Source organism: Otolemur garnettii, unplaced genomic scaffold (assembly GCF_000181295.1).
Source record: "Otolemur garnettii isolate 467f Iridium unplaced genomic scaffold, OtoGar3 scaffold00090, whole genome shotgun sequence".
NCBI classification, from domain to species: domain Eukaryota; kingdom Metazoa; phylum Chordata; class Mammalia; order Primates; family Galagidae; genus Otolemur; species Otolemur garnettii.
In genome coordinates this window covers 6713166-6738314 of record NW_003852485.1, presented here as the reverse complement: position 1 = coordinate 6738314, position 25149 = coordinate 6713166, and the positions used below count along the sequence as shown (strand labels likewise).

At 39.8% G+C, this 25149-nt stretch overlaps 1 protein-coding gene across 4 annotated transcripts in view; it reads right to left on the bottom strand.

Annotated features, from left to right (window-relative positions):
• Window positions 1-9182: 9182 nt before the first annotated feature.
• The window catches only part of B3GALT1 (beta-1,3-galactosyltransferase 1), a 34880-nt gene continuing 18913 nt past the window's right edge, over window positions 9183-25149 (bottom strand). For 2 of the 4 annotated variants that reach the window (XM_023516342.1, XM_012808471.2), the window contains one exon: window positions 9183-11335. In XM_023516342.1, the coding sequence (XP_023372110.1) occupies window positions 10126-11106 (981 nt within the window). In that variant the 5' untranslated portion in view covers window positions 11107-11335 and the 3' untranslated portion in view covers window positions 9183-10125. Of the gene's footprint in view, window positions 11336-13122; window positions 13135-14775; window positions 15348-25149 lie in introns of those variants that run through there. The other 2 variants (XM_023516341.1, XM_023516343.1) reach the window with 2 other exon arrangements.

Sequence of the window (25149 nt, the reverse complement as noted above, 5' to 3'; positions counted from 1 at the left end):
TAATTTTGACTTTCAAGCTAGGTTTAAAGCTAGACTTTAAGGTAAGATTGTTTTAGGTTGTGATGGCCCTCTAATACTGTGGAGAGAAGAGTATCTAACAATCTCTCTCCACTTAACGTGTCAGGGATTTTCACTTACATAATCCATGTCCTGGAAAAGAGACTTATTTTTTGGCATCCAATTTATACTTGGGATCCAATATAGAGCACATCTACAAAATTTAATGCAAAAGAATGTAGTGTTTCTGGTATGGGCATCAGAAACAACTGAGTATAATAATAAAGTGAAAGTAAGCAAAATAAACCAAGCTGCTACACAAGAAAATATGGAAAAAAGCATAGATTGGTATCTGCCTCTGGCAAAGACCTCCCCACACCTTTTACTCTAGCTGGAAGAGCATTTGATGGACAGTGCATTGAAATCCATAATAGATACTCTTTGCAATGGTGAAAGCAAAGATACATTGGTCGACAGGAGTAGCTCTACCCTCCCTCACCTTCCATCTCACCCTGAATTACTGCCTTCTGCTCTCCTCCTTCCCAGGTCTTCCTGCTCCTTGTGTATTGTCTTTTTCTTAAATCTCATTGTCTCTAGTGCTAACTTTTCTCCTTTGTTACGTTAGTCATTTTCTCTTTCCTCCATTTGCCTTGGAAATAAAAAGTACATGCAAAGCCATTGTGAAGTGTGTGTGGCGTTCTTGTTGAGCACTATTTTGTTAAGGCTGCATGTGTTCTAGGTTATTTCTAGATTCTAAAGCAGAGGGGCAACCTTCCCTCTAAGAATCCTGTAGACAACCCAACTCATGGGTTGAGAGTATCATCCATTCAAAGTATTCCTGGATGAGAGCTCTGCTGGGAAAATCAGGTTTTCTGTGTTATGCCATTTGATACTCAGTAATCTTGATGGATGTTCTGAGCCTATTTTTCTGATTTTTGCCTAGATTCTGACCCTGCTGTCTCAGCTACTTGCATATGATTTGGGCTGCAGATCCAGACTCCAGATTTCTCTCTTTTTTAAAATGCTGACTTTCCAGACTTATCTGTTACTTCTAAGCACTGACTGCTCACTCGACCTTGGCTATATTGCTGATTCTAGCCTTTGAAACCAAGGAGGGTTTTTTCCTATCTTGCTTCCAGAATTGCAAATGGAATTGAGAACAGTATCAGATAATGAAAAAAAATTTTTTTTGAACTCTAGTCAAACGACCTGGGGTTTGGATACTATCTTTCAGTTATTGATTTTTTTTTTTTAACAACAGAAAAGTCACTTAATTTCTCTGACTCCTGGATTCCTCAACCCCCAGATGATGACAGTGATAAATGCTGGATTCCTTTATTGGAAAAGACCACGTAGCTTCTGATCAATGCCCCTCTCCCAAGCTGCTTTTGTCCCATCCCATCCTAATCATAGTTCCTCCCAGGTCAGATTATTGATCTGAATGATCTATGATCACAATTTGGCCACATTTTGCATGTGTGGGGTTACTATTCATACTTGTGGGCAGCTGACACACTGTGTGTCTCTCTCTGCTGCTTCCCTGTTGGCCCCACACTGTAGCACCAGGAGCCCTGTGGCCTGGCCCAACACAGTCCTCCTTTCTATCCTCTCCATGTGCTATCTGCTATGTCGACCCACTGGCTTGGTAAGTGGTGGCTGGTGACAAGGGAAAGCCATCAGGCCCACCTTTGACTGGCAGCTGAGTCATAAGAGAATCCTCTGTTGGGTTACTGGGCCTTGAATCAATAAAATAACAGTGTGATATTTTGCTTTCTGGTTGTATTGCTCCCTGCAGCAGGTCCTTCAGCCTTCTCCCATAAGGTCTTAGAGAAAGCTATAGATAAGAAATAAAGAGAAGGAGTTTCTAGCCTAAAGTCTTACTGGAGACTTATGACTTCATCCTTGATCCTTTCCAGTTAATTTTTGTGAATATTTAAGAGGCAATTAGGCAAAAGCTTCTGGTATGGCCACAAGGAGATGCTTAAGGAAGACTAGCCATCGTGTCTAGAATCTAGCTTTGAGTTCTAAAGCCTTGTTATTGTGAGAGCAGTCTATGCACCAGAAGCATCAGCATTGCTGGGAGCTCACAAGAAAATCAGAACTGTGGGTTGCGCCCCAGTACTACGGCATTTTAATAAGATTCCCACATACTTACTAGGCACGTGACAATCTGAGACGCATTGCTGTGGAGTCTGCATGTTCCTCATCTGGTCCTTTCTGCTCCAGCATCCTGTTTTGCCCCTACACCTGTGGTTCCTATGGTGCAGACTCCCTCTAGGACTGAGGGGCACACCGTTTCCAATGGCATACTTTCAAAGTTAGTATGTTTCTCTACTGATAAAGTTTGAAGAGAAGCTTGTAGGTGTGAGTTATATTTTCCTGAAGGAAGGATGAACTACCTTATGCCAAAGAAACCAATAGTAGGTAAGCACAGCCAGACAGAAGTAAAGCTCATCTAAAAGAGGTTTGAGGCAAGTATGGAGACAAATCCTGAGTGCACAGAGGGCTTGCCTTTTTAATGAGCTAGCTGGTGATGGACACCTCTCTAGAGGACCCTTTGCTTCTAAGAGGTAAGAGGCATAATTGAACTTATAGATCGTTCTCTCTAGAAATGTGTGTGTGAGCTCTGAAGGATAGAAGCTCTATTAAAGTTCCTACTGAGCTGGTCTAAACTTTGAGTGTGGTTATAGATTTTTGACTGGCACCATCTTATTAATATTCATTAGGCAGGGATGTTATCAAATCAATGGTAGTTTATTTTAAAATTCCTGAATCTTTCATCTGTACTGATGTGTTGCTTAACTATTTTCTTAAGATTCATTTTTTGGGGGGGGGGTGGATGGGTGGAGGGAGGGTGATTGGAGGGGTCACTTCTATGGTTTATTCTATAAGGGTACAAGTGAATCTTTCTAAAAGCAGAGTATGAATGTCTTAACTCAATAACTAAGAAAATGACATGAAGGCTATATTAACCAGTTTGATGAGAGTATTTCAAAATGTATATGAAAACACCACACTGTACCCCATGATTGCATTAATGTACACAGCTATGATTTAATAAAAAAAAAAAGATTCATTTTTTCTTCTTTTTCTAGTCTCTTCCTTTTCAATTTTCCCCTTTTTGGGATACTAAGGTGTCATAATGGGTTATCCAAAGAATCTTTTTTGTACATTAAACATTATATAGGATGACTATGATGTAACATGCATCATAGAAAGATCAGTGAATGCCCCAGATTGGGGTAGGGGGTTCATTACAAAGGAATAAAAGAAAATTTGGGGAATTGATAGAAATGTTGATTATAGTCGTGGTTACCAAATGTCTGCATTTGTCAAAGCCCATAGAATGGTGCACTTAAAAAGGGTGAATTTTGAAGTATATAAATTATAACTTCCTTTTAAAAAGGGGTAAAAGTTCTAATCTGAAAAACAAATTAAAATAGCTGGCCAGGCATAGTGGCTCATTCTTGTAATCCTAACACTTTGACAGGTGAGGTGGGAGGATTTCTTGAACCCAGGAGTTTGAGACCAGCCTGAGCAGTATAGCAAGGTCCCATCTCTACAACAAATCAAAAATCAGTGTGGCGTGGAGCACACCTGTAGTCTCAGCTACTCAGGTGGCTGAGGCAGAAAGATGGCTTTCCTGCTCCCAGGAATTGGAGGCTGCAGTGAATTATCATGATGCCACTGTTCTCTAGCCTGGGCAATGTGAGATCCTGTCTTGAAAAAGAAACTTAAACAGCCACACTGAATTCCAGGAACTGGTGGGTAGTGGGGCGCATCTACATTCTTATTTTTGAGAGGCAACATGCTGTATTGGTTAAGAAGATGGCCTCTAGAACTAGAGGGCCTGAATTCACCCTGTAAATTACTAAATGTTTTGTTGCCTCAGTTTCCTAAGCCATCAATTAGAGATAACAGCCACATCTCTCTCTCATGCAGCTGTTGTAAGGATTAAGCAACAACATTGAGAATTTAAGCCTTTGCAGTGGGAGAAACACTCAGATGCTTGCTCTCTCTTCCCCTCCTGCCCGATGAGGTGGTCCTCACAAACCCCACGCATCACTGGCCGGCCCACCGTGTCAGGCAGCCATTGCTGAGCAAACACTTTGGAGTCAAAGTGAGAGAGAGAATAAATCACCTCTTATGCAGCCTGCCCTCCAGGTGAGGTCGTTGAAGGAGGCACAACAAATAGTTGACATAATGTACCAAACTAATAGCTTCTGTAAGGAAAACTAAATGGACACATTTTCTTGAATGCTGGGCACCCCTGGCTGAAGAGCCAGTGCTGTTAGAGATGCAGTTGAATCAATAATACTTTTTCATTCATTTCTTTTTCATTTCATAAAAATGTCTGTTGTAATCAGCAATGAGGGAAAAAGATATTATTGAGGACAATTTTTCCTGCTTACGTGGACTTTATATTTTGGGACACATTGTTCTTCTGAATAGCCCTGTTTCTGTTTTCTTTCTTTCTTTCTTTCTTTTTGTTTTCCTTCTTAGAAATGTATTCAATTCTCTTCCAGCAGTGTGAATTCATCTGGAAATCTATGACAATCAATTAAGTAAATGAGAAAATAGAATGCTTGTAATTATGATAATCAAGCTATATGAAACCCACCCTTTTAGTTCTAATACCCACACATCTTTAAGCAATATATTAATTAAGCTGTGGATAATTGTTACAATTAAAATCGAGCTTTTATAATTTTTAAAAATCGTTCTGAGAGAGAAAAAGGAAATATTTAAAAAATATATGCAGCTGTCGGTTTTTAATGCAAGTCATTATCTTGACGGCATTGCTATTTCCCTGGCTACAGGAAGAGACAATTCCGTCTTTATGCTTTACAGATGTGATTCCTCGTTCATCCCTGGAAGAATTTTGCATGCAGCACCTTCTTCGGAGTTTCCTGTTTCTCTAGGTGAGAGGTTTTTGGCAAACTTTTCCTGTTAAGGACCATATAATAAATATCTTAAGGTCAAGAAGCAACATCGAAGATAAATGATTTCCATGGTTGCCATATTGATGGAATTCAAAATAGAATAATAGAGTACAATATCTTTTTGTAAGACACATCTAAGAGGAGGAACGGCATTTTTACCACTGGACAGCATTTCACTTAGTTAGGGCTCAATGTCATTGTTGAAGTTCACTGGGAAACGACACCGAGCTGTGGGCAGCAGGACGGATGTGCTTCACGGACTGTATTTAGCCAGTCTCCGCTCTGGATCAGCATCTCAACTTCAGCAGGCATCAGAATCACCTAGAGGGCTTGTTAAAATAGCTGCAGGGCCACAGTCTCCAGTTTCTGCTGGAGCTCAATGCATCTGCATTTCCAGAACGTCGCCAGACGACTTTGATGTTCCTGATCTGGGGACCATATCTTAGCCTATGACTCTTGATGTTGGTCCTTTGAAAAAGTTACATGGGATACACATGTGCATTTTGTTTTTATTATTTATTCATAGTTAGGCTCACCTGATAGACTTTACCTTTTTGAACTCCAAGGCATAGCAGGAATAAATCCAAAGTTAAACTTTACCTTAAAAAGTGAGGACCCTCAAGGCCGCTAAGGCGCCAGCCACATACACCTAAGGTGGCGGGTTCAAATCCCCAGCCCGGGCCTGCCAAACAACAATGATGGCTGCAACCAAAAAACGGCCAGGCGTTGTGGCGAGCACCTGTGGTCCTAGCTACTTGGGAGGCTGAGGCAGGAGACTCACTTGAGCCCAGGAGTTGGAGGTTGCTGTGAGCATGATGCCATGGCACTCTACCCAGGGGAATAGCTTGAGGCTCCGTGTCAAAAAAAAAGTGAGGACCTATGTAGTTACAACAGGACTGATAATGAAAAGAACTTCTGTCTCTTAAATAGCTCTTACTCTCTCGCCTACAGCGATCAGCCTGTCTACTGTAAAGAATATTTGGCTAGATCTTTCTCAATCCCATTAAACTTTTAAAGTAGTATGCAATATTCCAAAGAGTATAAGTGGGTGAAACCTAAGAATGATATTTTGGCCTTAGATTTAACATGTCCTAATTCACCAAGCACCTTATCAATAGAATGCTCCCTTGGGTTGGAATTTGTTGGCATGTTCAACCTGTAGAATTTAATACAGAATCGAGTAAAAACACTTCCCTGAGGCCACGAAGGGACAAGTGAGAAATCCAGGAGTAGCCCCTGGCCTATTTACTAGATCAAATCTTTTCCAAGTTGACTGTTAAGATGCACTTGGCTCTTGGGCATGAACTCCGAGTGGCTGAAATTATTCCCTATTACTGAGGTTGTGGAGAAAGTTGATGAACTGCAGGGCATCAGCTAGTTTTAAGAATCATGTCTCACCAAAGAAATGGTTTCAAAAAAGGAGCAAAGGGAAAAATATGTTCTCTTTCTTTTTATTTGTCCCAATGGTTTAAAAACCTCAACATTATGGAACCATAATCTTCCTCGTGACAGATGGGCCTGTACATTAGGATCGTGCTTTTGATCAACAGTTTACATTTCAAGAGGAAGGTGAAGAAACTGAACGTAATAACATCTTCAGCATCTATTTTTCCATTTTTAGTTTTATAACATTGATACAAAAAATAGTCTTCTGATTAGCAGCTTGACTGGCAACCCATGTAACCCTAAATAGTACTACAAACCTGGAGAGTGCACTTTTACAGACAATTACATTTGGCGAAACAGTATGTACAATTTTGACAAATAAATACATAAATACAATCATTCATATATAATGTTATACCTAAAGGTCAATTATCAACAAGCATTTCTAGTAAATGACTTCTTTCATTCACAAGTTACTTTGTTGCTTATAAAAACTATCTTCAGCTTTACAGAAGAAATGACATAATCAACTCCCCCACTAAACCCACATTTTAGGAAAGATAAAAAATGAATCCCAGATCCTTTAGGGAAATATTCCATTGTCCTTTGATAGAAGAGATTTGATTGAAAAACTCCTTCCTTGGCTTCTCTGTAAAGAGTTTATTTTCCCCATAGCACATCACACGAAGGGGTTTTGTTCTTCTGAATTTAATCCAAATCAAAATGATCTTCATTTTTTCATTCTGGTTATTTAACAGTACAGTATTACACGTTGAAACTGACATTTGCTCCAATGTAAGAAGACATTGCCACACAAACAAGCCACCAAAGATAAAACTGTTTTTTCCAGAAAATAAAATTTAAAAGAAGCTTTAAGAACATAGACACTGATTACTTACTGTTATCCAGTTCGTAATGGACAAATAGGTGGCAAGATAGAGTTTTTGTGAAAATCGTCTGAATGACTCTTGGTAGAACACTGTCTGAAACTTTATGTCAGGGAAATGAGAAGAGTGGCTTACAAATAATTGACACAATAATTTGGCCAGTGTCATGTCATAAAATTAACAAAAGTAGAAAGAGCTTTCTCTCGACCACTTAAACATTTTTCGAACATTCAAGTGAAACAAAGGGTCAACATGCTTAAGGCTATTGAAACACTGGACAAATGGCCTTGCTTCACCAAGCTCCATGCAGAAGAAAATGTTCCATAGCAAGCAGGTTCTAGCTATAAGTACAGTTGGGGAGAAGAAAAAAATGTCTTTAAAATATGTACATGTTGTCTCTGACGAGTATTTACATGTTTGTCACATGGGCACTCCCTACCAGAAAAAGTTAGGAAATAGTTCTTTAAGACATATGATCCTCTGATTTTTGTTCCTTTTAAAGACTAGGGCTCTACTCATAATGTATATGCACGTATAAAACATGTCACAGATGCGCATGTGTAATGTTTATCGTGTGCAATTCCTTAACACCAAAGGCGGCTTGACTGAGCACGGGGTAGACGCAAGGCGGGAGTATGAGACAGAGGCTTGGTTCAGCTGCACAGCTGGGAGGTGAACCAAGAGGGAACTCATGAGACTTTCCAGTGACTGCAACTCACAGCTGCTGAGGCTGCAGGGTTGGAGGGCGGTGCACCTCAGCTGACCCATCTTTCCCCAGGCTACCTAACGCTGTTTTGTAATCAAAATCAGTAGTCCTGCTGGCTCTAAGATGAGATGTATTCAGGGATGGGAAACTTGTCTCATATTGGATTCCTTGGGGCTGGGGATAAAAGATCCAGTGTTTTCAAGAAATAGGCTATGACCTGCATTTGTTCATTTTGTCTATCTGTCTGCTATCAACTTCTATGGGGGCTTCAGGGTGTTGGGTTGAAATGAATGGATAAATAAATAATTTTAAAAGTATACTCTTTCAGCTGTGGGGTTTTCTTTGAGAACAACAGGAGTTTTCTAACAAATGGTAGAAGGTGGACAATGTGTGGGTGGGCGAGTGCCTGTTCTTTTTCTGATAGAGGTGGACTAGCTCTACCTGGCCTCAAAGCTCTTAGAGAATTGAGATCAAACGTTTCCTGAGATCTAAGTTTCTGTGACGCATTTCGCAAAGCATATAGTTCACTTACTGTGATCTACCCCTAGCCAGAGGTTCCCTCTCAGAGAAAGGCAGCCGCCTGTACTTTCAGCACCTTGGGGTATCAAGGCAGCACACTGAACGGGTAACTTATTCCTTGAAACCAGAGGAGGTGGCAGAGAAATTGAAGCTTTCCCAAACACCTTTACTACAGCGAAGGAAAAGCCAAAGCCTTAGAAGAATTGGGTGCACTGATAGTTTGTAGTTGATCTTTATTTTGGCAGATTTGGTATTAAGATGATGTTACTACTACTGATGACCATTGTGATTATGTGATTACTGTAGCATTTAGCAGAATGCCTGATGCACTGCATTACATAGCACCTTTTAAGCTAAGGATCTCAAAATACTGAGCATATGCAATTTGCTCTCACAGCACCTGTGAGGTAGATTTTTTTTTTTTTAATAGCCATTTTATATTCGAGCATATTGAAGCACAGCAAGGTTAAGATGCCTGTTCAAATGGCCCCAAAGTACAGTGGCATCAACAGGACTTGGACCTAGGCTTCCCCCCCTTCCTTCCCATGAACTTTGATCACAGAGACCCCAAAGTCCCTCATAACATCTACTGCTGAAGGTACTTGGATGTTTTCAGATGCTAGAGAGTATTACATCTGTCAACAGTAGGGCCAAATCTTTGAATAATATTGGCAACCCTTACAGATTTTCTCCTGTGCCTTGAAAATATGTGGGAGGGCATCCTATACTATTGCTAAGCTTATGTTAATCATAATTCATACCTAAATTTGTGTCTCCTCAATGCTATTTTCTGTTCTCTGGCCTCCTATCAACTTATTTTCTATACTTGGAGACAGGTGCCTGCCAGATCCAGGAACTGTGAAATGTGCATAGTGACACTGTAGAAAAGGAAGCAGGTGAGATTACATTTGGCACAGTCTCCTGGGAGGCACCATGTAATGTTTGTTCTGAAAGAGCAAAAAGGGGGGGGGGGTAGAAAAGAAAGAATTCTCTTGTTTACTTTAAGTAGCATTTTATATACATTCCACCTGCTGACCAGGTTTAATCCTTGGGTGAGCAAGCAGAGTTAACTTCTAAACCTACAGAATATTTGATTCTCAAGTTTAAATCCCCATCTATTTAACTGCAGCCTCCCTGCCAGCACTAAGTTCATTTCTTGGTGGAACTGCAAATACTGTACACGTTACATGGCAATATATGTAAAAATTCGATGCAACAACATATACAATACTGATAATCACATCTACTGTGTCCTCCTGACTGTGCATCATTTCTGAATTGTTTTAGAAAAAGAGTTGTTTACTTATTTATTTAGTTTTGTCCAGATAAGACATTACTGTGAGTTTCAGCTTCCCATAACCAAATTTTTATCTCAGATGCACAGTACATAAATCTTAGGAGTTGTTTGGCAGTCGCTTTTTGAGATAAATGGCAATGCCTTGGGACCTGAGAATGAGATCTGGCCCTTCTAACTCATTTATTGTTTCTCTGACCAGAGCCCACCATTTGTAAATTGGTAATCCACGAAAGGAACTAGGAGCGGGAAGCAAAAACTTTACAAAACCCCTTTACCAGTTCATTTCCCCTGTTGACATCTATAAAATACCAACATCTTAGGCCCCCATTTCTTAATTAAAAAAAAAAAAAAGAAAAGAGAAAAGAAAACATATTTACATCGGTAAAAATCCTAACATCTGAGATGTTTCTTGCTCGACATGTCATTCCAGATCCTGTGCATTTCTTCTGGAGAGATCTGATGCACGGTGATAACGCGCCGATACCGACACAAACTGTAGGCCATTTTCCAGTGATTGAATCCACTGTTCTGGAAAGGATGGATGCCCAGCTTTCGAAGACACAGTCCCACATATACATCTTCAAGGTGAAGCAGCCTTGTGTGGAGTGAGGTTTTGTAAATGAGTTCAGCCACATCTGCTGAAAAGATGTAGCCAGTCCCCGAACAGAACGGCGGGTAGTTACTGTCAGGGTACAAATCCCGGGGCATATACCACTTACTGCGGACGTCCCGAATTGGCCCTCCATTGATGACATAGCCAGTAAAGTATCTTCTTCGTGGCTTGGTAGAGGGTTTCAGTAATTTATAAATAAGGTTGTCCATGTTTACAAAAATGTCACTGTCTGTTTTCATGACATACTTGGCTTTTGAACAAAAAGTGGCCACCCATCTCATCCCCATGAGCGTTTTGAGGGTAAGGTTGTGGTAGGAGTCGATAAAATCCTCCACGATGATGTCGTGGAAGATCTGGCTCTCTTGCTCCACCATCTGGTTCAGGACAGGGTCAGCGTTCTTGCCCAGGAGGAAGAGAGTCGCTATCTTGATCCCCTTAAAGTTGTTCTCATCCCCCCAGGTCTCTCGAATCGCCTGGCGGGCATCAAACTCCTTATGGGTGGTGCTGATGAGGATAACGAGGAAAGGAATGTTTTTCTCACATTTGTCGGGCTCGTTTATAAGAAATTCAAATGAATGTGGGTTTATAGGTCGAGTTCTTATGTTGCCAAAGGTAAAGTTTTTCCTGGCAACTGTTAGGTGGCTGAACGGCTTGGAGCCCGTGTAGGAAGAAGTGGGACGAGTTACGCTCAAGTACCAGAGAGCACTGGCCCAGCACACAACTGTCAGAACGTATAAACAGGAGACCTTTGAAGCCATTGTCCTAAGAGCACGTCTATTCCAAATAGCGGAGAATACGCCTTCTTGGCACTAGTTTCTTTTCATCTTCGGAAGGCAGCATATTACTGATAACCCTTCAAATCTGATAGAGAAGCATGAGTGGGCGACTGTCCGTGGGCCTCAGTGGCACTCGGGCATCTTGGCACGGGCTCTACTGTCTTCCAAACAGGATGGAGTAGTCTATGCCTCGGAAATTTCCCTTGTAACTCTGCAAAATCAATAAAGTACCGTTGTCATTTAGAGTCACTTAATCATTTTACATCCTCAAACAAACATAACAAGGGTATGAGAATTACCCATGGTGATTAAGATAAGCGTGATCATTTATTTCCCTCAGTATTGAAAACTTCCTGACTCTTCCTCACTCCACAATACAAGTTTGTATATATTCATACCCCATTAACAAATATATAGATTAGAAATTCTAGGTGAATACGAAGTAAACTGAACATTAGTAATTTATTTTTTTACAAAGTTTCCCCCTCATCGGAAGAGGCCTTCTTTGCAGTTAAATACTTTCTGGCAATCAAGTCTCCTTTCAAGCAGGAAAGTCTCACACATGGCCTCATATTTCTCTTGCATTTTTCCATGTCTGAGTTTTTTGTTTGCTTGATTCTGATGAAGAATCAGTTGGTCCCCTCCTTGCTTTCTCTAACTCTATGTTTGAATATATGTTGATCACCCCTGGGAAATCTCTGCTAACACACTGTTTTTCTGGGCTCAGCCTTAAAAGTAATTCTCAGCTGTTCCTCACTTCCTCTTTACTTTGGCTCTCACAACCCTTACCTCCTAATTCTCAATTTTCCATGACACGCAGTGACTATCCTGACCCTTCATGCCTGGGAACTATCACCCAGGTGTCCTTGCAGAGAGTAGGCAGCATTTATTCTGGAGTCGATCTAAATGGTACTGCTTTGTATAGTTTTCAACAGTTCACTCACATGTTCCTTGGATGAAATTATGCTAGCCTCTTTATATTTATTTTTTAAACTTAGTTACATTTGCCTGTGAATATAACATGGACATAGTAAGAGAGAAAACTGGGCTCGGTGGCCACAAATCCAAAGATGTGACAAAAAACTTTAATTAGTGTTCAAATTTCAAAATTGTTCTTTGGAACTCTAATCCTTTCTAGAGAGTTTTTTCATTTTCTCTCTCTCTCTCTCTTTTTTGTTACTTCATGCCAGTTAAAACCATATGCCAGGTTACAAAATCCATTCATGTAAAAAATTGTCTCTTCCTTTCTCATTAGAGCAGAGTGTGGAAGTCCTGGAAAGCAGAGATAGAGGAGAATAGATATTAATTTGAACAAAGTCTGCTTCAAAGAAAACTATGTGGTTAAAGGTACAGACTGTTTTGAAATAATTTAACTGGGAATACGGATTGAAAATCATGCTTCTAAGCACAAGAGTCATAATGAAATAAAAAGACATGATGGGCAACAGCAGAGACAACACACAATCCTCTTGTCTAAGCCAGGAGTGGACTGTAAATACACCATCCCTACGAGACCAGCAATGACTCAGTGTGGTTATAATTCTCATGAAACGAATATTTGCACGGCTTCTGGCAGCATGACTAGACATAGTCAGATACTCTTCCAACCCATAGTAAGTTCTTTCTCTAAATACAGGTTCTGGTACCCTTGGCTTCCTTGGGGCAAATTTCTGCTCTCAGGTGCACCAAAGCTGATAAAAACAAGGATGTGATGTGCAGCAAGCCTTGAAACTTTAAACAGTTAAGCAAAAGGAAGTGAGAGAAACCAGTACAAAAGAAAAGGGCTTCTTGATTTGGGCTACAGAGACACGGACTCCATTTCAATTCCAAAAAGCTGTAAGCGAGTCCCAGGGTGGGACTGCTATTGTCCGCGCCTGTGTACCTGACTTTTATACGCCTACCTTTATCATCATATTGCCTTTGTCCCCTCATGTATTTCCCTACCTAACTGTCAGCTAACCATTGCTAAGATGTCAGGGGCTTCCTAAAAAGACTCACCTGGAAGAGGCTTCTGCCAGGTAATATTTGGAAGCCAGGAGTCAGGCTATTCATGGAGGATTTCTCTATGATATGTACATTTTGATCTTCTTTTTATTATTCTTTTCCTGTCCCTACAGCAGCGGTTCTCAACCTGTGGGTCTCGACCCCTTTTTAATAATGAAAATACACGCGGCATTAGGAAGGTTGAGAACCACTGCCCTACAGTGTTAATTTCCCAAATTATTATCCTCTACCTCTATAGTTATGCCTTCATTCAACTCTTGGATTTAGTCAATCATTTGTTGATCCACTTATCCATCAATCAGCCAGCTAATCAAATATTTACTGAGTGTCTGTTGTATGTGAAGTACTGGAAAAACAGAAATAGAACCTATATTCCTGCCTTAAGAAACTCCTAGTCTAGGAGGAAAGATTTCAAGTAAATGATTGAAACAGAGTGGTAATAGACAGGCCATAGCTCATGCCTGTAATCCTAGCATTCTTGGGAGGCCAACGTGGGAGGATTACTTTAGCTCAGGAGTTTGAGAGCAGCCTGAGCTAAAGAGAGAGACCCTGTATTTACTAAAAATAGAAAAAAATTAGCTGGGTGGTGTGGCGGGAACCTGTAGACCCAGCTACTTGGGAGGCTAAGGCAGGAGAATTGCTTGAGCTCAGAAATTTGAGGCTGCAGTGAGCTAGGCTGACTCCATGATATTGGAGTCTGGGCAATAGAGTGAGATCTGTCTCTCAAAACAAACAATAATAATAACAAAACAACAACCACAGCAAAAAACAGTGGAATAAAAATTTTCCTTGTAAGGCTATTTGGAGTATGCAGGGAGGCTGGGCTGTGGACAGAGTATGAGAGGACCAGACACAGTCCAGGAGACTGTACAGGACAACTTCAGAGGGCACTGCGTGCAGAGGCTGCAATGTGGACCCCACTGCTTCACCCCGTCCCAGAGTCCCACAGGGAAGGAGACCTGGGGAAGAGGCAATGGCAGGTTCAGAAAAGGTGAGCTAAGCTGAGTCTTCAAGGTAAACTAGAAAATATCTGGATGGGAGCTGGGCATTCTAAACAAAGGAAATGGCATATACAAAGGCATAAAGTGAGAAAGAGCACGATGGACTAAGACTATAAGCCCAACTTGCATAGAAGAAGAGGGCAGGGTGGTGAGGAAGAGCGTGAGAGCCTTGAGAAGTGAGGCTGTGGAGATAAGCAGGAGTCAGATGCAGCGTGGGGCTGAGAAGCCATCCTGAGCTGAGTGGCTGGTTACCCATCTGGGCAATCTAAAGGGTGCAAGGGAGGATTTTCCCATCCCCAAATCCTGTCCATGGATTTCAATAGCAAACCATTCTTCCCCATTAAATATTTCTTTCTCTCATAGTTCTATGCTCTAGAACAGTGGTTCTCAACCTTCCTAATGCCGTGACCCCTTAATACAGTTCCTGTGGGTCGCGACCCATAGGTTGAGAACCGCTGCTCTATAAGTGTGAGAATTTTTTATCTGTACTTTTCTGTATATTTTTTCGGAGGGGGGGGCGTAGAGAAAGGGCATCATAAACATAGATCCCTGGGCATTTTAGAAAGAGCTAAAACTAAATAAATAAAGGGAGAAATATAAGAGAAATAGGTGAGAAAGTGAAAAAAGTTTATGTATTTATGAACACCTTTCACAGAAGCAGCAGCATTCTTTTCTGGACAGGTGATGAACACAACACTTCTCACTATTATTATCGTAGCTCCCATTTCACATTGCACGTGGTAGACCAGGCACTCTGCTGTGAGCTGTATTCCAAGCTGTTCCGTTGTATAGAGCTTCATTTCTCGCAGTGTTACAAAAGAGCGATAATTTTACTCATTTGACAGATGAGAGAAAGGAAACTCAGAGACGTGAAGTAGCTTGCTCAAGATCACACAGTTAGTAAGTAACTAGGCACCCCCAGCCTTCCTCTTGGAGCAGTAGGGCACAATCTTGGATGAAAAAGTGCAGGGTGGGAGACTGCATCTCAGGTTGCCATCCTCCCAGTGCTCCATGCACTTATCAGATGTGTTCCCATTGCTTGGATTTTTCTTTTTCTAGTTCATTCTGGTTTGCTACACACTATACCAATTCTTGATCATCCAAAAGTGATGATTTGCAAACAGGCACATTAAAGCTTGGAGATGCTGAGGGCAGGTTGAGGAAGCTGGAATCACTAAAGAGGTTCGGAAACACTTTGTAGGCTTTTTCTCTGAAGTTCTGAAACACACACATACATTAAAAGAACCACTATTTCTATTGACTCTTTTTTTTCTTTAGACATGAGAACAAAGGTAGGCATAGCGTTACATCTTAGTCAATACTAAATGCAAGGTAGAATTTAGTAAATGCTTTTTTAAAAACACAGAGAATTTGAAATATAAAAAGAAGCATAAAATATGAATAATGGATATGGATAATGTGGATTTATAGCAAGGAGTGCTAAAAAAAAAAAGTGGCCTTTTTGCTGAAAACAAAATGGATTCCCCTGGTGGCCAAACAAGTATAAAAATGTATTTCTGGGCCAGAAATAGAAATAGTAATGTAACTAAAGACAAGAAAGAGAAGCATGATGCCCTGAGCTCTAAAGGTTAATTCTACATATGTTGGAGGAAGTGGTGGGTAATGGGTCAGCATATCCACAGTTTACTCCTGGAGTAGTCCTAATTTGCAGTGTGGATTTTCTGTGTCTCAGGAGCCTTCAACATAAAGAAAGGGCAAAAATAGCATCTGTTTTCTCTCCAAATACATTGTAGGTATTAACAAACATTGACAAATCGTTTGAATTCTGGCAGAAAGTGTTCTATCTAGGCAGATGGTGTTATGATACAAAGGGCAGGATCCAGTGTGGCTGAGAGGATTATGTCAGTTCATCAAGTTCATGGTTTAGATCCTGAGCACATGTACCAATTCATTCTTAATAAATAGTATTGCTGGTAGTGTTTTGGCTTTTTTCATTCAGATTAGTGATTACACAGTATAGATTTTCCTGATAGAGAAATCTGTTTTCTTCCTAGAACAGTCAAAGCCAAAGGCCCACTGAAAAGCAAAAAAAAAAAAAAAAAAAAAAAGAAAGAAAAGAAAAAAAGTCAGCTGAAAAGTTAGTTGACACGTCCAGGGAAAGGAACTGAGTGCCGGAAAGCAGTATCCTCTGGAGTGTTCTTTCAGTTTTAAAAGATTTTAAAAAAACCAAAAAAAACCCTGTTTAACAGACAAGTTAATGTATCAGAAAAATAGTGTTGCACACAGAATATTTGTCATTTCTTTTAGCAGCTTTACTACAAGCACAGATACTGATGACACATTAACTTGTCATTCATTAAATAAATCCCTCCAAATGGAAACATTCAACTGGAACGCATGAAAGGTTTTTCCCCCAGGGGCCTTACTGTATTTCAGATTGCCTCATTCACAGAAGTCTATCCCCCTTCACCTTTCAGGAAGTTAATGGGGCAGAATTTTCAATTTAAGAAACTAGTTTTGCCTAGGAAGTGCATGGTGGATTATCTGTTATTTTAAATAATTGATTTTTAAAAATCCCAAACTTGCTGAAATTCTTATTTTATACAGCCATAGGTAAGGCCTAGAAGCAGGTAGGTGGTGTCTCTTTGATGACTTGTGCATAATTTAAGATGTCAGCTCCATGTCTTTCTCCAACATGGTTCAGGCAATGTATAATGGTTAATTTTATGCATCAACTTGACTGGGCTAAGGGATGCCCAGATAGTTGGTAAAACATTTCTAGGTGTGTCTATGAGGGTGTTTGTGGAAGGGATTAGGATTTGTACCTGTTCACTGAATAAAGAGGACTGTCCTCCTCAGGGCCAGTGGGCATCATTCAGCCCCTTGAGTGCCTGAGTAAAGGAAGAGCAAATTTTCTGTCTCTGCTGGAGATGTGACATCATCATGTCTTGCAGATATCACGTCCTTCAGATATCAGTTTTGTCCCTTTGGGCTCAGACTGGGTCTTATATTGGATCCCTTGGTTCTCAATCCTTTGGCTTTGGATGAAACTACACTGTTGGCTTTCACAGGTCCCTGGCCTGCATATAGCATATCATGAGACTTCTCAGCTTCCATAATCTCATGAGACAGTCTCTTATAATAAATCTCCTATTGGTTCTGTTTTTCTGGAGAGCCTTGACTGATACAGGCAAGTAAAGGTCAAAACTGATGTCCTGTGTCATGGTTGCCCTTTCTGCTGACTTGGCTTGGCAATCAGTGATTTGAGCTTCTCTTCACTCATGAGTGAGAGTGCAGAAGTCTTACCAAATGGGCTGCTTCCATTCTCTGGTGACAAAAGGTTCTAATTTCCCTTGTATTTTCAAGTATACTTCAATTATTCACCAAAAATGAACCAGGTGCCAGGGACTGAGCCAGTAAGACAAATGGAAACTTACTTTTTAGGAGAAAGAGTCAGAAAGCAAACATGTGCTAAACAAATGCAAAAAATCATCTCAGGTAGTGATTAGTGCTATGAAGTAAATATGGTAGGGTAATAGGATAGAGCCTGAACAAAGATGGGGTGGGGCAGAATAGATAAATTGGTCACTCTGAGGACATGTCGTCTGAGCTGAGAGCAGAATATTTTGCAATCTCTGTTTCAGTCTTTAAGTCATTTACTGAGATTTTTTTCTCCTTTGCTTGGTTCTTTTCAATTAATGGTTTATTAGAAGGATAACATAGCAACAATCCCATCTCTATTAAAAAAAAAAAAGTTAGCCAGGCATGGTGGCATACACCTGTAGTCCAAGCTACTCAGGAGGCTGAGGCAGAAGGATCACTGGACTCCAGGAGTTTGAAGTTGCAGTGAGCTGTGGTTATGCCATTGTACTCCAGCCTGGATGACAGAGTATGAATCTGAAGCAATCTGAAGCTTACTCTTACACCTAACCTAACTTACTGAAAACCATAGCTTAGTCTTACCTTAATGGTGCTTAGAATTGATTTTGATTGGCAAATCATCTAATTCAACTGTTTTTTGATAAAAAATGGTGTTTATAAAGTGTTGAGTATCTCATTTAATTTATTGAATATCATACATTACATCAAATTTGTCACAGGTTGGCACCAACTGTAATATCAAAAACTTATAAGATGAACCCTCATAATTTGGGATCATCTATACTTTGCTTCACAAGATTTCATTCTTTCCCATTCTCATTTTCTGATTTGAGCTAATATATGAGAAGATAAATTCTTGGTTTTGGTAAAGCAATTTTCAAAGGGTGAAAAATTTGTAATTAGCATTTAAAGAAGAAAAAAGGGGTGCAGAATTTGTCTTATTTTTAGATGAAAAGACAAAAACATAGTTCAGATTCTTTTCCCGAGACCATGGGAAGAACACTTTACAGTTTTAAGCAGTCCTTTGCTCCTGCCACCCTCTCCTTCCTCTGACCCCTTTAAAAACTCAAATTAAGACAGATAAGGCAGGGCAGTGGAACATTTCACTAACCAACAGTTCCTGAAATGCTGGCTTTGTTTTTGGAGAATAAGGACAATTTTCCTGTCTCACCTCAAACTACTAGCATTTCTATTTTTCAGAGTCAATTTTGAATATTCGCAGATCACATGGCACTACCAAGGTGGTTGAAACATAGAGATTTGCCTAGTAACTTCAAAAACATAATGAAAAAAGATGAAGCAGTTGAAAAAAGTAAACCCAGTATTAACCAGTTAAAAGAGAAGTAAGACAGGACAGAGAGAGAAAGGGAGAGCGAGAAAGAGAAAGGGTTAACTCCTAGTGTTTACGAAATGCTCTTAAGATGGGCAAGGAGCCAGCTGTATAGTACAACATAATATTGAGTAGGGGAAAGAGATATTTTCTGAAAAATGTTTAGATCTCAAGTGACTTTCCTTGGAGCTGGTGTATGAGTGAAATCAAAGCATCTTCATTCTGTGGGGAACTTCAGGGACTCAGATTGCCACAGAACTAATTGATATACAAGCCTCAGAGGCCAGCGAGCCTAGTCGGCTGCATTCATTTGGTGTATGGTTATCTTGATGCCCGTTCACTCCCCTTCTCTCACTCTTGTAATTATGCTGTAAATAAGCACAGGAGAGGAAGAAATAAAACACGATTAACACTACATAATGGCCCTTGAAGGAAGACTTTCACACACGTTAGGCTCTCCAGCTTGCTGACTGGTACTGCTCCGAATCACGGAAGGCTGGCGGGCTCTCTCAGGCTTTCTTTTAAGGAAGCTTCCTTGGCTATTTAAAGAACCAGACCCATAGAGGTTGAAATCCCTGAATGCTCATAGATTTAAGTGTTCTGACTCCTCTGCCTCAGATAGACAAAGAGCTAATTTGCTCCTTTTAAAAATTTAATTATGAATCTTATCAAAGAGACCTCGTAATGGAACTCACCCAACAGATCATTTGCAACGAGGAAGCTGCGGAAAGCTGAAGGTAATACTCATCAGGATACGACGGTGCAGATCATTTCCCTCCCCGCATCTGGAAAAATGATTTGAACCTTTCTCCTTTTTAGTTCAATGTACCTTGACAGTTATCGAAAAAGTCTTTATAAATCCCTGCCTTCGAAAGATCGAGGCCAACTTGAAAGCGGAGTGGTGGGGATGCGGATGGCTTTGTGTGGGCTGAGGGCTCTTGCTATTCTGAAAGCCACACTTTATCTCACCGAGGAGAAAGTGCACTTCAAATTAGAAGGGAAGATTACAGCTTTCTTCGAATCAATGTGTTGCCCTAGTTCTAGAATTCAGAGAATTTTCTTTTCTTTTTCTTTCTTTTTTTTTTTAACATTGCTACAATCCACTCAGGGAAAAATGAAAATGAGGATATCTCATTATTTTAAATAAATGCCTGGCTTCCTTTGCAGTGACGGATATTGTGTCTTGACTGCTTTATATAAGACACGTTTTTACAGATAGGCAGAGCAATCGCTTATTTAATCATTGGAGCCCAGAATGATTGAGCTTCCGGTGGGGCTTCTCCACTGCGAAAGAAAACGCCAGTATTTTTTATTAGAGATGTGGGGGAGGATGAGAGGAATGGCACCCCACTAATACAAACAGCAGCTGGGAGAAATTTAAAAATGATGAGCTATGTGATAACAAAAAAGAGTATTCATTTGGCCCATTACTGGGGGGAGAGGGAAGCCAATATGAATGCATATTTTTAGAAACCAGAAAGCTGTTAGTGTATTTACTATCCAAAATTCACAAAGTTTAGGGAAATAGTTCTCAGCTCACTGCAGAGAGGTAATATTACTTCAGATTACATATCAAAGAATAATAATAGTATTATGCAGTGGCTGTTCACATATACAAGAGAATTTGTGGTCTTTATTTTTCTTTTTTTGTTTTCTAACTCAAACGTCCTTTTATACAGTATCAATTTACTGGAATTTATAACAGCCAAAAATATTTTTATGTGGTTGTTTCAATAGAAATTATTTTGCAGGCAGTCAATCTTACAGTACCAGAAGACCCAGCTGCCAGGCTTTGAGTCATCAGCTCAGCAGTCTGTGCAACTCCGTGCCTTTGTTTCCACATCTATAAAATGAGAATGGGCTCAACCTCTACGGGTCTGGTATCCTAGTATTTCGGGAGCTGAGGTGGGAGGATCATTTGAGGGAGGATCATAGCAGCTTAAGACCAGCCTAGGTAACATAGCAAGACTCTGTCTTTACAAAAAAAAAAAAAAAAAGAAAAAGAAAAAGAAAAAATTAATTGGGCATCTTGGCATGTGCCCATAGTCTCAGCTACTTGGGGGGACTGAGGCAGGAGGATTGATTGAGCCCAAGAGTTTGAGGTTACAGTGAGCTATGCCGAGGTCTCTGTACTCTAGCTTGGGAGACAGAGTAAAACCTTGTTTCTAAAAGAAAAAAAAAATTAAAATTAAAATGAGAATGAAAATATCTGGACAAACTTTGCCATTAGGGATCGCTGTAAGGATCAACTGAGATAACACATTTGAAAATCCTTATTAGATAAATAGTGCTACATAAATGTAAAGTATCATCTTTATTAATATAAATGTAATAAAGAAAAATCTAGAGATGATTGCCTATAAAATGTGTCACAAGGAGCAATCAGCCAATGCATCTTGACTAGCTGGCACAAAAGCAGTTTTCTTTTTTTTTGTTTTTTTTTGAGACAGAGCCTCAAGCTGTCCCCCTGGGTAGAGTGCTGTGGCATCACAGCTCATAGCAACCTCTAACTCCTGGGCTCAAGCGAGTCTCCTGCCTCCACCTCCCAAGTAGTTGGGACCACAGGCGCCCACCACAATGCCTGGCTATTTTTTTGGTTGCAGCCATCATTGTTGTTTGGCGGGCCCGGGCTGGATTCGAACCCGTCACCTTAGGTGTATGTGGCTGGCACCTTAGCCACTTGAGCCATAGGCACTGAGCCAAAAGCAGTTTTCTTATTTGACTGTCGCTTAAAAGAAAGAAAACCTTGGCACCTCCTGTTGACTGATTCTGAAGAAGCTGTTGATTCTATTTTACATTGCCTGTGTGTAGAGACCTTGCACTTCTGTTATGTATAGAGACCTTGCGCTGTTAAACAAAGTGGCAGTATACAAGTTATAGTTATATGACTATTGTTTTTATTAGCACTAATGTGACATAGAATTATATTTTTAAATAAAACTTTAGAATATTAAAAATTAACCAGATTTAAATAGCCTTCTAAACAACATTTATGTAGCCAACCATACATTTCATGTATACTAAAATAGCCTGAAATGGCTCTACCAGGGGTGGGGAACCTATGGCCTCAAGGCACGTGCAGCCTTCTAGGTCCTTAAGTCAGGCCCTTTGAACAAATCCAAATTTTACGGAACAAATTCTTTTATTTCTATTAACACATTTTTTGTTCATTGTTTATATTTTTATTTCATTGTTTAAATGCATGTATTTAAAATACCAAACAAATAAACTTAATTTCAATGAAATAATCCTCCCAGATTGACCGGCACAATTAGAACATTAGTAAATTATGATGGCTAACTTGGTGGCTGCTACTCTCATGATTTAGTTCTAACTTCCCCCACTGAAGTGGCAGGAGGCTGCACAAGGCTGGTTGGTGAGAGTTTACGAGAGCACAGCAGTCTGTTGTCGGCTTTTGGCAATGGTGCCCTGTGTTTCTGTCTGAAGTGGAATTTGTGAGTAGTTGCACAGCTTGACACTATTTTTTACTTCTGTCTGCTTAACAGAACATCATGTCAAAGAAGAAAAGAGAACACTGAAGGAAGAAAACAGACTTTTTAATGAGGCCTGGGCATTACAATCTTATCTTATTTCTACTAAACATAAGATGATTTACTTGCTTTGTGATACTGCAGTGTCAACATTAAATAAATTGAATGCTCATCAATATTATCACTTTCCTAAGGACCACAAATATTTTAGATTAGGGGGAGAGTTGTGGAAGGTTGTATTGCAGAAATCAAAAGACAAAAAGCAAAAATAAAGACAATTCTTTCAAGTAGCAACAAGACCCAGAAACGATGCCATTGAAGCAACTTAGAAACTTGGGGAAAAAGGGAAGCCATTCAGTGACATAGAAATTGTGAAGGAATGCATGGTCACAGTCTAGACCCTGGGCAGCATTCTGAGTAAAAACCCCCCCTCTTTCAAAGAGAACCATAACTGATTAGCAGCATGAATTAGCCTCCATCCTAACAGAACAACTTCATGAACATACAGAGGCCTAAAAGGAAAAGACATCAGGTGCTGAAATAATGTATACGCATTTTAAGAAAGGAGAAAAAAACTGTATTAAAATTGTAATACTCAAGTCATTTGACTTCTGCAATTATGAGAGGTGCTCAAAGGTGACTTGTATTCATTTTTTGCTATTGGTATATATTGAGTATTACAATTTTAATACTGTGTTTTCCTTTCTTGAAATGTATACATGTTTTTGGAATACTTTGTATAAATTGTTCAATTCAACTTGGATAAATCAAGTGATACTGCCGACTCAACTAAGTTTTATACTTCATTCAGGTCACAGAAGAAAGTTTTATTTCCCACAAAGAGTTTGAGCACTGTTGCAAACAGAACGCAGGGAATAGATTCCTTCAACAACTTTTAAGATAAATATCTTGAAGTTGGACTGCATTTGGTAAATTTAGTGAGTGCATGTACAGATGCTGTACCTTCCATGACAGGAAATCATGAAGGGTTTATTGCCCAGATAAAAAAATTATTAACAGATCCAGAGGCTCTCATTTCTTTTTATTTATCTTGCATCCACAAAATCGCTGTGCTACACCTACTATCTTATGTGACACATTGCAACAAGTTGCAAGTATTGTGAACTTTATTTGTGCAAATCAGCAATGGCACCAGCATCATCAGTGTCTTAACGTGCCAAAGTTGAACCATGAGGTATTCAGTCTGGATTTGCATTGGCTACTGAAGGAGCAGGTGTTAGCCAAAATTTTATCTCTGGATAGTTAGATTTTATGAAGAATAGAATCAGCAATGTGAATATGGAAAGATTTCTACAGGAATGTAGAATTTCTGTGTGATACAACATCAAATCAACATGACTTAAATATTTCCTTGCAGGGTAAAACAAAATCTAGGTATGATATGTAGCAGAAAATCCAAGCTATCTTGTTTATAACACTTCTTTTTCAGAAGGAAATTTCAGACAAAAATATTTTCTCCAGTTAGCAAAAGTCATTGATGAGCAGGATGATACATGTATAAGTGAATCATCTGATGAATACAGAGATTTTATAGACACATTAATTGGAGAATACAATGAAAGCTTGGTTCGCTGACTTTGAGAATCATGACATCACACTCAAATTAGCATTGCAGCCTTACTTAGTTGAAATCACCAAGGCATCTAAAGAACTACAGATGGAATTGATTGAGCTCTCAGTAGATGACATTTTAAAGTCATTGTTCGATGCTAAGAAAGAGCCAACTAAAATATGGAAAAATGCAGAACACCCATGCATGCCTTCAGCAAAATTTCCCCCAAATACTTTCTTGCCTTTTGATCACTTATTGGTGTAAAACTACACGGTCCTGCCTCACCCAAATCAAGGCCAATACCTACCTAGAGGATCAGCTGAAATTGTGAACCTCCATACTGCAACCAAATGTTCAAATGTTTTCCAACAAGGAGCAGATACAACAAAGTCATTAAAAGGTTAGTGAACTTTAAAAATTTGAAATTAGTAAGTACCTGGTACATTTTTAAGTATATCTAATTGAAGTTTCTTGAATGTGGCCTTCTTTGATTACAGCTAAATTAATTTGGCCTTCTATCATGAAAAGGTTCTACACTCCTGGGGCTATACCATGATTACTTTACAGAAATTGAAGACAAAGCCACCATAAAATATAACTGCGAATTTTTTCTCCATAGCTTATCATGGTAGTAATGAAATCTAATCTGAAATGTAATACTGCAAAATGTATCTTCATTTAATCACTTAACCAGGGGACTTATCAATTGTTGGCACTAGAATCAGTTTTATAGATTGTTTTAGAAGTGTACCCAAAGGAAAGCCTGGGTGAGGATGACAGACAGTTTTATTTGGCAGAATAGCTTTTTCGCCGCGCCTGTTTCTGAAATCTGTGGTTATGTGTATAATTTTCCTTGGTTTGAAGTTGGTGGCCAATCAGATGAAAATGCTGTGCTTCACTTTGTTCTGTCTCCAGTCATCTACACTGGCTTTCAGGGCCCTCACCGCTGCCGGCCACAGTGCCACACTCAGGAGCTGTTCACCCAACAGCTTCACCCTCAAGTATACTGTGTTATGCTTGAGATTTCTATTCCTATGCATCACCCTCTTTTGCAATCTCCTTTTTGCTAATGCTTCTTATTTTCCCTGTGGTTAGAGACCCAGCCTTGCCTGATTTCATCTACTGGTGCCTTGAACCCTTCTCCACAATCTACTTATGTAGCTCTTGAATCTGCTTGAGGCTATGTAGGACTCCTCTCCCTGGGATTCCATGAGCAGGGACTGTGATCTGAACTCTTCCAAGGCCATGGCTTTTCAATTCTCATCCCTTCCTCACTTCTCCATT